This window comes from Theropithecus gelada, chromosome 11 (genome assembly GCF_003255815.1).
Source record: "Theropithecus gelada isolate Dixy chromosome 11, Tgel_1.0, whole genome shotgun sequence".
NCBI classification, from domain to species: Eukaryota; Metazoa; Chordata; class Mammalia; order Primates; family Cercopithecidae; genus Theropithecus; species Theropithecus gelada.
The window spans coordinates 59846870-59863032 of NC_037679.1; the positions used below are offsets into that span (position 1 = coordinate 59846870).

A 16163-nucleotide genomic window follows, 5' to 3' on the forward strand; every position below is an offset into this window, starting at 1 on the left:
TTTTTTTTTTTTTTTTTTTTTTTGAGAAAGAGTCTTGCTCTGTTGCCCAGGCTGGAGTACAGTGGCATGATCATAGCTTACTGCATCCTGGAACTGCTGGGCTCAAGTGATGCTCTCACCTCAGCCTCCTGAGCAGCGGGACTTTAGCTACGTGCCACCATACCTGCCTAATGTTTAAAAAAATATTTTATAGAAATGAGGTCATACTATGTTGCCCAGGCTGGTCTTGAGCTCCTAGCCTCAAGCAACCCTGCTTCAGCCTCCCAAAGTGATGGGATTACAAGTGAGTCATCATACCCATCTCTTAACTTTTAACATAGCAATAATTTGAGGTTTATATTGAACTATGTGTAGAGAGACATACAGTTGAGAGTACTTTGCAATTATTAGGCTGTCAGTTTTTATTTTAATTTAAGATTCTTATGTCATTTTAAAAAGAAAGAGCTGAGAGATGCTTGATCCTACTGCTAATTTTGACCAAATTGTTTTTCTAGGAATCATTTTTCTGGAATATACTTTAAAGCAGCAGTCCCCAATCTTTTTGGCACCAGGGACTGGTTTAATGGAAGACAGTGTTTCCACAGATTTGGGGCTGGGTGGGGGGGTTTGAGATGAAACTGCTCAACCTCAGATCATCAGGCATTAGATTCTCATAAGGAGCACGCAGCCTAGATCCCTCGCATGCACAGTTCACAATAGGGTTCGAGCTTCTGTGAGAATCTAATGCTGCTGCTGATCTGATAGGAGGCAGAGTTCAGGTGATAATGCTTGCTTACCCACTGCTCACCTCCTGCTGTGCGGCCTGGTTCCTAACAGGCCACGGACCGGTACCAGTCTGTGGCCCAGGGTTTGGGGACCTCTGCTTTAAAGTAAACTAAAATAGTTTTCAAAAGTATCTTTTTTCTCCAAAGTTGTGTACTTTTTGGTTACAGGAGATGGATTGAACATTTATTTAGTAATATCAAAATGACTGTTTAATGAAAATATCCTTGATACATTTTTGAAATTATTCTTTTATCTTTTCCAGAATTTTCCAGCGAGAAAAGTGCCCTGTAAGAAAGATGCTGCATCAGGTTCATTCTTTGCTCGGGACAATACCGCAAACTTCCTTCACTGGTGTAGGGACATTGGGGTTGATGAAACTTACCTCTTTGAATCTGAAGGTTTAGGTAAGTGATGTTGTTGACATTCTTGGTTTTTTTTTTGTTTTTTTTTGTTTTTTTTTTGTTTTCCCCAATGTTTTACATTTTTTATTTTTAAATTTACTTTTAAAAATATTTATCTCTTAACAAATCTATAATTTGTAATAGTTTTGTCTCATAAACATATGTTTCACACATAACCATATCACCATTATAGTATTAGATTACTCTGAATTTGTGTATTTACTTTTACCAGTTAATAGTTTCTGCTACTTTTGTGTTAATCATTAACATCTTTTTAAATATTGAATAACTTTCTTTAGCATTTCTTGTAAGACAAGTCTGGTAGTGATGAACTCCCTCAGTTTTTTGTGGCTTTTATTTTTTATTTTTTGCAGAGGTGGGGTCTGGAAAAATGTTTATCATTTTCATTAGTGAAGGATAGTTTTGCTAGGTACACTATGCTTGGTTGTCATTTTTTCCTTAGTACTTTAAATAGATTATCTCATGCTTTCCTGGCCTGTAAGGTTTCTGCTGAGAAGTCGTCTGCTAGCCATATAGGAACTTCCTCAAATGTTGTTTGCTTCTTTACTCTCACTGCTTTCAGTATCCTTTCTCCATCTTTGATTTTAGACAGTTTCATTTTAGTATATCTTGAGGTAGTGTTGTTTGAGTTGAATCTTTTTGGTGAGCATTGTCCTTTCATTACCTGGATACTTATCTTTCTCCAGGTTTGGAAAGTTTTCTGCTGTTATTTTAGGATAAATTCCTCTGTTGGTATGAATTTTAAACTCAAAGGTAGGCTTTTTATTGCTTTGAAAGAGTATACTTTGTGCTTGGGGTGTATAATAGATGCTATTCATAAGTCAAAGAACAATTACCATTTTTATTGAGAGAATCAGGGCACATGCAATTCATGCACATATTGCACATGATTAGATTAGGATTCAGAAATTTCCTAGACTTTCTAACTTTAAGAACTGGAACAGAAAGGTAGATGATCCATAACTACTACTATATCATTGCATTTAGCATATGTTCTATGATCAGGCCTTTTTAAAAAATATTTTAAGAATCCCTGTTTACCTATATATTGCATTTCCTTTTAAATTTATTTTTATTTTTAATATTGTATTAAAATGCACATAAAATTTACTATCTTAGGCTGGGCACGGTGGCTCACGCCTGTAATCCCAGCACTTTGGGAGGCCGAGGCAGGCAGATCACCTGAGGTCAGGGGTTCGAGACCAGCCTGGGCAACATGGTGAAACCCCGTCTCTACAAAAATACAAAAATCAGCTGGGCATGGTGGTGCATGCCTGTAGTCCCAGCTACTCAGGAGGCTGAGGCAGGAGAATTGCTTGAACCTGGTAGTGCAATGAGCCAAGATCACGCCACTGCAGTCCAGACTGGGTGAAAGTGAGACTCAAAAAAAAAAAAAAAATTACTATCTTAACCATTTAACCATTTTTAAGTGTATTAGTTTCTTTTGTAGTAGCATAAAAATTGAGATATGCTGTGTACATAATGTAAAATTTATAATTTTAAAATGTACATTTCAATGGTTTTTAGTATATTCACTATGTTGTACAATCATTACTACTATCTAATTTTGGAACATTTCTGGAAAATCTATACCTATTAGCAATTAGTCCCAGTTATTCTCTTCCCCCGTGCCAAGGCAAACCCTGTTCTCTGTCTGTATGGGTTTGCATATTCTTGATGTTTCATATAAATGGAATCATACAATATGTGGCCTTTTGTGTCTGTTTCTTCTACTTAGCACAGTGGTTCATTTATGTTGTAGCATGTAACAGTACTTCATTCCTTTTTATGGTAGACTAATATTCCATTGTATAGCTATGCCATATTTTTTTAATCCATTAATCGGCTAGTGGGCATTTGGATTGTTTCCACTCTTTGGCTATTGTGAATAATGTTGCTGTGAACATTTGTGTACAAATTTTGAGGTAAACATTCTTATTTATTTATTTTTTTTGAGACAGAGTCTTGCTCTGTCACCCAGGCTGGAGTGCAGTGGCACAATCTCGACTCACTGCAAGCTCTGCCTCCCGGGTTCATGCCATTCTCCTGCCTCAGCCTCCTGAGTAGCTGGGACTACAGGCACCCGCCACCATGCCCAGCTAATTTTTTGTATTTTTTGGTAGAGACAGGGTTTTACCGTGTTAGCCAGGATCGTCTCAATCTCCTGACCTCGTGATCTGCCCATCTCGACCTCCCAAAGTGCTGGGATTACAGGCGTGAGCCACTGCGCCCGACCGTAAACATATTTTTTAATTCTTTCAGATATATGCCTAGGAGTGGAATTTCTAGGTCATATGGTAACTCTGTTTATCTTTTTGAGGAGCTATTTTCAAAGTGGCTGGACCATTTTACATTTCCACCAGCAGTGCCCATGCGTTCCAGTTTCTCCACATCTTTGTCAATACTTGTTATTGCCTGTTTTTGTTTTTATTATAACCATGCTAGTGGGTGTGAAGCAGTATTTTGTTGTGGTTTTGATTTGCATTTCCCTAAGGACATTGAACATCCTTTTATATGCTTGTTAACCACTTGTATAACTTCTTTGGAGACTGTCTATTCAAATCCTTTACCTATTTAAACAATTGGGTCATTTACCCTTTTTGTCAGCTTGCAAGAATTCTTTATATATTCTAGATACTAGGCCATATTAGATAGGATTTGTAAATATTTTCTCCTAGCCTTTGGGTTATTTTTTTACTTTCTTGATAGTGTCCTTTGATATATGAAAATTTTAAATTTTGGTGACTTTTTTTTTTTTTTTTTTTTTTAATTTTTTTTTTAATTTTTATTTTTTGCTTATTCATACTTTTGGTCATCTAAAAATCCATTGCCTAATTAAAGTCATACGTATTTTTAACCTATATTTTCTTCTATAAATGTTACAGTTGGTGCCTCTTAGTTTTAGGTCATTGATCTATTTTGAGTTAGTTTTTGTATATGGTGGGAGGTAGGGGTTCCAATTCATTCTTTTGCATGTAGATGTCCAGTTGTGCCAACACAGTTTGTTGAAAAACCTGTTCTCTCCTTATTGAATTGTCTTAACATCTTGTTGAAATTAATTGTACATAAATGTATGGGTTTATTTCTGGACACTCATTTCCATTCCATTGATCTGTACATTTATCCCTAAGCCAATGATACACTGTCTTGATTCCTGTAGCTTATAGTAAGTTTTGAAATTGGGAGGTGTGAGTCTCCAACTTTGTTCTTTTTCTAGATTGGTTAGGCTTTTCTGTGCCTTTGGAGTCCCATATTAATTTGATCATCAGCTTTTCCATTTCTGGGAAAAAAAAAGGGCTGTTGTAATTTTGATAAGGATTACACTGAATCTGTAGGTCGATTGGGGGAATGTTGTTTTCCAATCCATGAACATGAGATGTCTTTATTTATAATCTTTTAAAATTTCATTCAACAGTGTTTTGTAGTTTTCAGTGTACAAGTGTTACAATTCTATGATTAGGTTTACTTCTAAGTACTTTGTTCTTTTTGAAGCCATTTTAAGTGGAATTACTTTCTTCATTTCACTTTCAGACTGTTCATTTCTAGTGTATGCAACTAATTTTTGTGTGTTGATGTTATCTCCCACAACTTTGCTGAACTTGCTTATTAGCTCTAACAGTTATTTTGTAGATTCTTCAGGGTTTTCTTCTATACATAGGATTATGTTACCTGTTTTTTTGTTTTGTTTTTGTTGCTTTGTTTTTTGAGACAGGGTCTCACTCGGTCACCCAGGACTGGAGTATAAGTGGCATGATAATAGCTCACTGTAGTCTTGAACTCATGGATTCAATTCATCCTCCTGCCTCGGCCTCTTGAGTATCTGGGATTACAAGTGTGTGCCACCATGCCTGGCTAATTAAAAAAAAAAAATTGTAGAAACAGAGTCTCACTTTGTTGCCCAGGGTGGTCTCAAACTCTTAGCCTCAAGCAATCTTCCCGCCTCAGTCTCCCAAAGTGCTAGTATTATAGGTGTGAGCCACCATGTCTGGCCTATGTTATCTGTTAATAGAGGTAGTTTTCCTTCTTCCTTTCTAGTCTAGATACGATTTATTTATTTTTCTTGCATAAATGTCTTGGCTACAACCTCCAATACAATGCTGAATAGAAATAATAACAGTGGACGTCCTTGTCTTTTCCTGGTCTTGAGCGGGAGACTTACAATCTTTTACCTTTAAGAATGATAATGGGGAGGCCGAGGCGGGCGGATCACAAGGTCAGGAGATCGAGACCACGGTGAAACCCCGTCTCTACTAAAAATGCAAAAAATTAGCCGGGCGAGGTGGTGGGCGCCTGTGTGGTCCCAGCTACTCGGGAGGCTGAGGCAGGAAAATGGCGTGAACCCGGGAGGCGGAGCTTGCAGTGAGCTGAGATTGCGCCACTGCACTCCAGCCTGGGCGACAGAGCGAGACTCTGTCTCAAAAAAAAAAAAAAAAAAAAAAAAGAAAGAATGATAATGGCTGTGGGTTTTTCCTAGATGCCCTTTATTAGACTGAGAAACTTCCTTTTTTTCCTGGTTTGTTCAGTCTTTTTTTTTTTTTTTTTAATCATGAAATGGTTGGATTTTGTGAAATGGTTCTTTATCTCTTGAGATAATTGTGTGTGTTTTTTCTTTGCTAATAGTATATTGCATTGGTTGATTTTCTTATATTGAACTATTTCTGGCATAAATGACACTTGCGTGGTATATAATCCTTTAATATGCTGCTGGATTTGGTTTGCCAGTATTTCATTGAGGATTTTTGTATCTATATTCATAAGACATACTGGGTTTTCGTTTTCTTATGATGTCTTCATCTGGCTACCTTTGGTATCAGGGTAATACTGTCATCTTAGAATGAGTTAGGAAGTACTTTCTCCTCATTGTAAGAGTTTGAGAAAGGTATTAACACATAATTCAATGCTAAAGATAGCTTAAAATAAAATCGAGGTACTATATATCTTTTAATGGTATCTCTTGTTGAAAGATCTGAAACATAAGTAATGTTACTAAGCCCTCAATTTTTTAGACTTTAAATGCTGTGCAAATGAAGGTCCATGGTAATTTTTCATTCTGTTCTTGTTAGCTGGTTTTTTTAAAACTAATTTGTCGAAAATAATAAGTAGAAAAAAATGAAAGTGCCTTTTCTTCATTTTTTCTGAACTAGTAAACCCACTGTCTTCATCATTTTTTTTAAATTTAACTCTCTTCTTCCATACTAGAAATATGTTTCCATACTTAATTTTGCTGTATAAAATAAGTGGTTTTATTTTCCACAGTTTTGCACAAAGATCCAAGACAGGTGTATCTTTGTCTTCTTGAAATTGGTCGAATTGTGTCAAGGTATGTATTTCACCATATTTCAGAATTTCAATGTTATAAACATTTTAAATCTACGGAATTTTAGAACACTATTTTTTATAAATTAAAAAATTGCTTTAAATTAATTTGCTATTTTTTGTTTCTTTATCAACTTTGTTCTGTTTGCATGAGCATATGTAAACATCTGAGGTCTCAATATAGCTTGTCTTCATTTACTGTTAAACTGCATTTACTGTTCAATTTTTTAGATTAGGGATAGGGTAAGAGCATGTAGTCTAAGGCAGTTGAAGTCAAAGCAAGTCCTCTGAACACAGAGAGGATCTGGCAGAAGGCCAAGGCGCGGTGTCCCCCATACCTACTTCAGTTCTGTCGTTACTCACCAGGTGATTTGAAAGCTATCTTTCAGGATCCCAGGTAGAATATTGGGAGCATCCTGCAACCCAAATATGTGCTATGATGTGAGGATTATAATGTAGATATTTTGCAATCTATGAGACATTAAACAGCATTTTCAAATATCCCAGTGAAACAATTGGTAGAAAAGGAGCATATAGACTTTACTTCAGAAAGAAAATCTATCTTGATGTGCAGGCAAGTACCTGGGTCAACTTTGCTTGAATAATCAGATCTCCTGGTTGGTTTTCAGATATGGGGTTGAGCCACCAGTGTTAGTAAAACTTGAGAAAGAAATTGAGTTAGAAGAGACCTTGCTTAATACTTCTGGGCCTGAAGATTCCATCACCATTCCAAAATCGTGCTGTCAGCATGAAGAGCTACATGAAGCTGTAAGTAGCTGCCACACTTTCTTTTGACCATGATACCTTGAAGTCTCATAGTTTTAAGCACTTCTAGTTTGCTACAGGTGATGCTGTTTTTATAAGCAAGTATTTCTTATTCAGAATATAAACCAGTACTATTCTCCATTCTCTGATGAATTCAGGGCATTATATTTTAAAGGTGATTTGTTATTGCGTGTGTATGATGAGGAATAAATGTGTAGTTGAGTGGTGGGGCAAACAGATTGGAACTCATCATGAAGAGCACTATAGGCCACAAGAATTCATTGATTCTTTTTTCAGTCTGGTAGTATTGTAATCTGTTTTGCAAATTATAAGGAATATTCTCATGGTCATGTAGAGGTGATATTGGTTTTATGGTAATAATCCAGGCGTAAGATGAGAGCTTGAACTTGAGCAGCAGTAATGGGGATGAAGCAAAAGGAACAAATATAAGACATATTTAGGAGGAATTGTTAGAAGAATTGACAGGAATTAGTGACTGATTGTGTGAGAAAGAGAGAATCTAGGGTGATTTCCAAGGTTTCTCTAAGTAGATGGAGAATACAGGAGGAGGGAAAGTTGTGAGGGAATATTGATGGGTTTTTTTTTTTTTTTGAGAATTCTCTCCTCCAGAATATATCCAAACTTGTTAGATGATAAGTTACAACTGGATAGTCTTCTTAACGTTATCTGTTCATTAGGTAGAAGTTAATAGAATTGCTCTTCCTTGGGTTGTGGGTCTTCTACAGTGACTACAGTGTGAACAATGAAGGTGAACTGAGCATGAACATTTTCTGCTTAGACTGTTGTTTGGACTGTAGCATTTTATGAAAGTGTGAAATACACAAAATTAAGAAATAATGAATAAATCATTACTAATAAACATTTTAAAAGTATTGCCTTGATTGTTTTGTTTAATGTAATAAAAGTCTATAGTAAAACTATCAGATAACCTTGCAAGACAGATTAAGAACATGTCAGAATGAACAACTCTTATCTGGCCAGAGTATCTACCTACATTATGCTATTGGTGTGTGTGTGTATATATTTTATATATATATAATATATATAATGATTGTCAATATCAATATGGGAAGCAGAAAGAATGCAGTAGGTAGAAAATAAAATTTAAAACTCATGTAACCTTAAAGAATGATAATTAAATAAAAAGGAAACATTGGAAAAATATTTGTATCAAGTGGAAAATACAGTGTTTTCATTTCCCTATTATATAAAGACCTTACACAGTTTGATAAGAAAATCATTGTAGTAAATAAGTGGGCAAGGTCTGTGTTCACACAGGAAGATAGTGCAGTGTCGAAACTTGCTGATAATTGAGGAAATCAGATTATAACAGCTATGAAATACCATTTGCCATTTGCCCCATTAGCAAGATTTTTTAAAATTATGAAGCCTGGTGCTTTTAAATTCTAGTAAACTGTATTTAGGGTTTACTGTTGGCAATGGAAAATGATGTAAACTTTTGAAAAAGAAATGGACAAATATTAAGAGCTACAAAAATATTACTTTTTCATTTTGATTGTAGTTGAAGAGGGAAAAAGTAGCATAAATGAAAGTGTTTATTGCATTAGGACTTAGAATGGTGAAAAATTGAAAGCAATGTAAATACCCTCAAATAGGGCAATGGTTTGGCAAATTAGGATTCATAATCTTAACAGGATAATCATTGTGATCATTATGAAGAATATGTAGCAACAAGAAACATTTATTTTGTGTAAAATATGTATATACAGACAAACTGTACAGAAATGAGAATGAAAATAATAGTAATATAGTACTTTTGTAGATTATTTTTATTTCCTTAGCTATTTCCTTCAGTATTATGATGTAAATTATGTAATAAAATCAGAAGAAATCATTTCTTACCTACAGCTCTTATTTCTTTTAGGCTCATGCCTTGTTCTGATTGTGGGTTAGTGCTGATTTGTACTGCTCAATATAAGTGAGCTTCAGGTATCTTAAACAAGGAAAAGATATGCCTTCTTATATCTACATTCTTGTTATGAAAACTAAAAAGAAACATTTGTCTAAATATATATGTGCTATATGAATACATTCAATGTCTACCTGTAAATACGTGATCTACACAGATCTTTGTTGAAAATAAGGAACAATTATTATCTGATTCATGATTTAGAGTCCTGTTACAAAATATACAACTGCAATTCTGTATACTTAGGAAATTTTTACAGACAGAAAGTGGTGACTAAAAGATATATCTCCTTTCAGATTACTTTGGTTAACTAATGTATCAACATGGTTCTAATAACTGTAAGCCCTTTCCCAGAGTTCAGTTTATTTTTCACCATTTTATGTGCATGATGTGTGTGTCGGTATGAACGTAGATGCACATGTGCACGTGTGCATGTGAACAAGATAAACTTGATTGGGTGACTTATGAAAATCAGTTCTATTTGTTTATAAGCACATTATTTTGTTAAATACATGATACAGGAAAATAAATTCTGGACCTTTCTTATCAGGCCCTAGTGAATCCACAAGTGTTCATTTGATTTAGGTAGATATTTAAGACAATCATATAAATTTCTATTGGTGCTCAGCTAAATTAGGCATATCTAAAGAGACTCTCTTTAATATCATGCCTAAGTTTAGTTATATGAATTCGCTTTGATAAATTGTGTGTGGCAGTAATTGAAAAAAACATTCATGACCTTCCTTTTTCAAAAACATAATTTTAGGAAAAGCCAAATATTTTCCACAGTGGCTGATGTGTGACTTTTTTCAGTCATAGATATTTCAACAAATATCTTTACTTAATATATTTATATTTCCATGTTTTGAATATATAATTCTTAAATTTGTTTTTATATTTACTGCAGTTCTACTATTTAAAAATATTTATAATAATAAAAATTTCTGTAAGCTTCTTGACTGGCTGAAGTAGAGTTCCCCCATGCCAACTCCTATTTCCTTAGCAGGCTATTGAAACAGAGCACTTTTAGAGAAATGCACCTTGAATTGAAAATTTTAAGAATTTTACCCAGTCTTGAGAGAATAGATGTGAATACGTTTCTGTCAATTTTAATAATAAATTTGAGCAAATCTAGATATTTCCCCCACAATATTAGTTTAGTACACTGTTAAGGGACAAGTGAAAATTCCTACTTAGCCTTTATCTGACTGGCCTGTCTTTGATTTGACATGTATTATTAACTCAGGGCTTAAAACAAAGTCAAGCTTAGTAACGAACTCGTATGTTTCCCAAAACTCAACAAATGTGTTAATTGACCTCACTGTGTTATGTGTTCGAAGATGAAGGGTGGGTGGGAGGGAGGGAGGGAGAGAGAGAAAAATAAAAGAGAGAGAGAGAGAGACACTGAGAGAGAGAGAGAGAGACACCAGCTAGGCTGTTTGGATCTGAAACCTGGCTCCGCTACTTACTAGCTGTATGATCTCAGGCAAGTTTAACCTCTTTGGTAAAACTGGGGAAAATAAGAATTTCTTTACCACAAAGTCGTGCTGGGAAGATTGTGGCTTTTATGTTAGATTAGCAATGTCTAATCTCAATATTTGTTAACAAGCACGGGAGAAGCAATTACATCGTTGAACCTAGAATTTTTATTTTTAAGTTTGGTTTTCCTTGGCTATCAAATAATATTGCACTTTAAACAAAATGCTTTTTGTAACAAGCACTAAATTTTATTTATTCATCATCTTAGGTTAAACATATTGCTGAGGATCCTCCTTGTAGTTGTTCTCATCGATTTTCTATTGAGTATTTGTCTGAAGGACGGTACCGACTAGGGGATAAAATACTCTTTATAAGAGTAAGTCCATTATTTACATTTTATTTACACATAAATACTGTTTTGAAATTGGATTTATTGTTTCACTAACCTTTTGCTCCCCTTTTACTTTTAAAAACATTGGAAAAGATGCTATTAATGGAAGGATTTCACTGAACAAGGAAAATGGAGTAATTTCTTTCATGAGTATATAATGAATTTAGGTAAACACTCATCACACAGCAAACAACTAACTTCAGGATAGCTAAGATTATTTAGACAGTGAATATAATAGGGGAAAAATCCTTGTATACCTCAAGGAACTTATTTCTCAAATTTTCTTAGAAAAAGGAATGTTCCATCATAAGAAGAAAAAACAAAGCATCTAATAAGATTGAGTATCCATAGTAAAAAAAAAAAAAAAAAAAAAAACTGTACAGTTTATAATAATACAAGCCTTGGACATTAAACAGAAAATATTTTTCTCATTGACACAGAATCAGTATGTATACCAGTATGCTGATACATATTTTCATTTCCTTCCTTTGTCCTATCTACAGTTGATTAATTGTTCCTTTTGCTGGTAAGGAGATTGAAATTTCACCTGTTCATCATCCTGTCCACTTCTCATACAGAAGCTGTCTTATTTCCAATTTAGGAAAATAATATAAAAGTATTTAAAAATATAATTTCACCATCCATATTTTCTTCTATTTCACGTATTATTATTACCTCCTCAGCCCCACCTAGCTCATACAGAAACATTTACATGCATTTTCTTTTAATTAGCTTTCTGTTTTAAGGCAGTATGATGTGGTAGCACACAGAGCATAGGACTTAGAGTTAAAATTTGTGGGTAATCTCATACAGTTGTGCAGATTTGCCTGCTGAATGGACAGGGCCCTAAAACCCAACTTGAGATATATTGGCAGAGCCAGGATATCTTATTTTTAGGATGCAAGTTATATGTAAATACTTTTCTTACAAATAGGAAGTTTTTTTTTTTGTTTTTTTTTGGTTTTTTTGAGACAGAGTCTCGCTCTGTCGCCCAGGCTGGAGTGCAGTGGTGCGATCTCGGCTCACTGCAAGCTCCGCCTCCCAGATTCACGCCATTCTCCTGCCTCAGCCTCCCGAGTAGCTGGGACTACAGGCGCCCGCCACCACGCCCGGCTAATTTTTTGTATTTTTAGTAGAGACGGGGTTTCACCTTGTTAGCCAGGATCGTCTCGATCTCCTGACCTCTTGATCCGTCCTCCTCGGCCTCCCAAAGTGCTGGGATTACAGGCGTGAGCCACCGCGCCCGGCCCACAAATAGGAAGATTTTGTATCGTTAGTTGCATAATTCGATGTGAGTTAAATTTATTATATTAATAACAAGAAAGAAACTGTCAATTTGTAGTGAGGCTGTTGGCAAATGCTCTGAATTTCATAGATCTCAGACATCACATATTGTATCTGCTAATGAATTGTAACTGTAAATCTCACAGTATTACAGCTTTACTTTTTATTTTCCTTTTGGGGGCAGATGCTTCATGGAAAACATGTCATGGTTCGCGTTGGTGGAGGCTGGGATACTCTTCAAGGATTTTTGCTTAAATATGACCCCTGTCGAATATTACAGTTTGCCACACTGGAACAAAAAATTTTAGCATTTCAAAAAGGAGTTTCTAATGAAAGTGTACCTGATTCGCCCGCCAGAACACCTCAGCCTCCTGAAATGAATCCTTTGTCAGCAGTTAACATGTTTCAGAAACAAAATTCAAAACCCAGCATGCCAGTTCGTATTCCAAAAAGCAAGGAAAAACAGGGACGTCCACCAGGTGCATTGGTGCCACCATCTTCACTGAAAGGAGCTAATCTGGGCCCTATGTCAGTCCGTTCTAAATCGCCACATTCTCCCTCAGCATCGTCTCATCCCAAGCTCAAGTCTTCAAGAGGCATAACAAAGAAACCGCAGCCTCCTTCAAATAATGCATCATCTTCACTTGCTTCATTAAATCCAGTAGGTAAAAACACTTCTTCACCAGCTTTACCAAGAACTGCACCTTGTATATCTGAGTCACCAAGAAAATGTATTGCATCCCCCAGTACCCCTAAGGCCAAGGTTATTCCAGCCCAGAATTCAACAGATCTGCCTGAGTCCACACTTTTGCCAAATAAGTGTTCTGGAAAAACTCAACCTAAGTATTTGAAACATAATCATATTTCTTCCAGAGATAGTGCAGTATTTCACTTAGCTGCACATTCAAATTCATCCTCAAAGTGTCCCAAGCTACCTAAAGCAAATACACCTGTAAGACCTAAACCTTCTTTCCAGTCCTCTGCAAAAATGACAAAATCCAGTTCCAAAAACATAGCCACGGGTCTAGGAACACAGTCTCAACCATCCAATGGTGCCCCACAAGCAAGGCCAGTCCCAGCACAGAAACTTAAATCGGCCTTGAATTTAAATCAGCCAGTTTCTGTGTCCTCAGTTTCTCCTGGAAAAGCTACACAGAAATCAAAAGATAAGAATATAGTTTCAGTTACCAAAAAGCAGCCTCAGAATAAAAGTACTTTTCAGAAGACAGAACCCAGCTCCTCGAAGTCTCCTGGCCGGACCCCATTGTCCATCGTGAGCCTTCCCCAGTCTTCTATCAAAACACAAACTGCGCCGAAGGCAGCACAGACTGTCGCTAAGGGCCAGCATTCAACTAAAGGGCCTCCCAAAAGTGGCAAAACCCCAGCTTCAACCAGGAAACCACCCTTATCTGTTAAGGATGCAGATAGTGGAGATAAAAAACCTACTGCAAAGAAAAAGGAAGATGATGACCATTATTTCGTCATGACCGGAAGTAAGAAACCTAGAAAATAAATACATAGTCATTATAAAAAAAGAGAAAAAGAAGAGTGAATGTGTTAGCTTCACATCTTAAAAGTTTCTCCTGTTTGTGTCTGTCTAAATAGGTGCAGACACTACGGATAGTGAGGATGGAGGTTGGGATGAGGAAAGGGTTCATCAGAATTCACATATCTGAATTCAGAAGGAGCCCTTCTGAAGCAAACAGTTGTAAAATCACTGCAAGGTTTTTATTAATAAGAGACATGTATATGATTTTCAGTCTATAGCATCTTTGTTAACATCTGCCTGTTGCAGGAAATGTAAAAGTTACTTAACACTACAAGAATTTTAACAATAGTTGCTCTATTTTTGAATATGTATTAAATATGGAGTTCATATACCTGCTAATACCAACGATGGTGCTCTTACTATTAGGTCATTGCATTTTGGGTTAAAAAAAAAACAAAAAACAAAAAACAAAAAACAACGGTTTGGCACTTGTCCCACAAAAGGCATCTAATTTAATGTTCTGATCAGAATTGCCTGATCCAACAATACTAAGTCATGACTGCTGCTGACTAGCTTGGCATTACTCTGTGTTAGGTAGAATTCTTATTATTTATTTTTTTTAAGCTTTCCAAATCGGAAGGAACTGATTGTTTCATGTGGCTTATATTTACATTAGTAATATTTTGTCAGCAATATTTTTGGTAAAAAAAAAAAAAAAAAAACAGCAAATTAACTTACTGAAGTATAAACGTTAACAATTTTTTATATTATCTATAAAAACTTAGACACCTTATATTTCACATGTTGTGCAATGTGACGGGAAACTGGTTTAGTAGCTTTTAGCATATTAAAAATAATTTTTATAATGTAATTTCCTATAAGTGCAGATCTGACATTTTACATTACAATAATGTGAAACATCAGAATTATGTTTTAACAACTTTAAAATTAAGATGCTACTGAAATAATTTAGTTATGCTATGTAAAAATTCTATCATGAAATTCTACCATGAAAAATTCTTTAAAAAATTAAAGAATTTTTCTCTAGATAGCATAATACCAATTTTAATTAATTTCTCCCAACTAGGTTAATTTTCTTTAATAAAGTTATGCTGCCTTCAGTTTTCCAATGGCAAGTAGACAAGATATGTTCAAGGTTTTCTGCACGGTAGGCACACACCCTCAAGAGGCATATCCCGATCATGGTATGACTGCATAAACTCCATCGACCTAAGGTGATACTTGTAAATAATTTATTTTTAAGGGATGGTGACTATTTAAAAGTTGTTAATGTACTCTGAGAAGTTTTAAGAGTGTTTTAAATAACTTTACAGTATTGTCAGTTATAGGTTACTCAGTATTCAGGTTTGTGTTTCTCTGTTTTAAACTAAAATGTGTTTTCTAAAGAAAAACATAATAGTTTACACAAATGTACAATCATAGAGTAAGCATTTTAAGCTGGCTACTAATGTTCTATAGATTACAAAGCAAGAAAACTTTCCATAAAGATAAGTGATCTTTTGCCTGAAGAGTACAGATAAAAAACAAAGATGTGTGCAGGCAAAGATGAGTGCAAGGGAGAACTGATGCTTCTCTTCTTTAAAGAAACAGTCACCAAATTCTTAGTTTAGCTCGACTGTTGACTTGGGCATTGAGAGAGATGATAGATACATCTTTGGAAAGTGAAGTCAATGTTCGAGAGGTGCTGGAAGCTTTACTTTTTAGTGATCAGAAATATTTAATGCATCTTTTCAGACAGGAAGAATTCTATCAAGTATTCCCTTATAAAACCAAATAACACTTCTTCATCAGTAACTTTTAGAACTTAAAGCAAAATGTAAATGGAATTGTAGTCAACCTATGAATCCTAGTAGATTTTACAATATGTAATTTATGTTGTTTACAGTATATAAACACTAAGGTTTGTGTTGAATGTGATCAGGAATAAAAGTATCCCACAGGCATCTGACAAAAATTCCAGAATTAACCAAAGAATTATTTATTTGAGGTCGGGCAATCCCAGCATTTTGGGAAGCCAAGGTGGGTGGATCACGAAGTCAAGAGTTCGAAACCAGCCTGACCAACATGGTGAAGCCTCTTCTCTACTAAAAATACAAAATTAGCTGGGCGTGGTGGCACATGCCTGTAATCCCAGCTACTCAGGAGGCTGAGGCAGGAGAATCGCTTGAACCCGGGAGACGGAGGTTGCAGTGAGCTGAGATTGCACCACTGCACTCCAGCCTGGGCGACAGAGAGACTCCATCTCAAGAAAAAAGAAAAAAAAGGTTTATTTGAATAATT

General features: G+C 35.5%; 1 protein-coding gene across 3 annotated transcripts in view; it reads left to right on the forward strand.

The window, feature by feature from the left end:
* GAS2L3 (growth arrest specific 2 like 3) overlaps nt 1-14510 on the forward strand; it is a 52342-nt gene extending 37832 nt beyond the window's left edge. For 2 of the 3 annotated variants that reach the window (XM_025402474.1, XM_025402475.1), the window contains 4 exons: nt 6444-6507; nt 7133-7271; nt 10967-11074; nt 12558-14510. In XM_025402474.1, the coding sequence (XP_025258259.1) occupies nt 6444-6507; nt 7133-7271; nt 10967-11074; nt 12558-13886 (1640 nt within the window). In that variant the 3' untranslated portion in view covers nt 13887-14510. Of the gene's footprint in view, nt 1-26; nt 284-1027; nt 1170-6443; nt 6508-7132; nt 7272-10966; nt 11075-12557 lie in introns of all 3 variants that reach the window. The other variant, XM_025402477.1, reaches the window with a different exon arrangement.
* Nucleotides 14511-16163: the final 1653 nt, after the last annotated feature.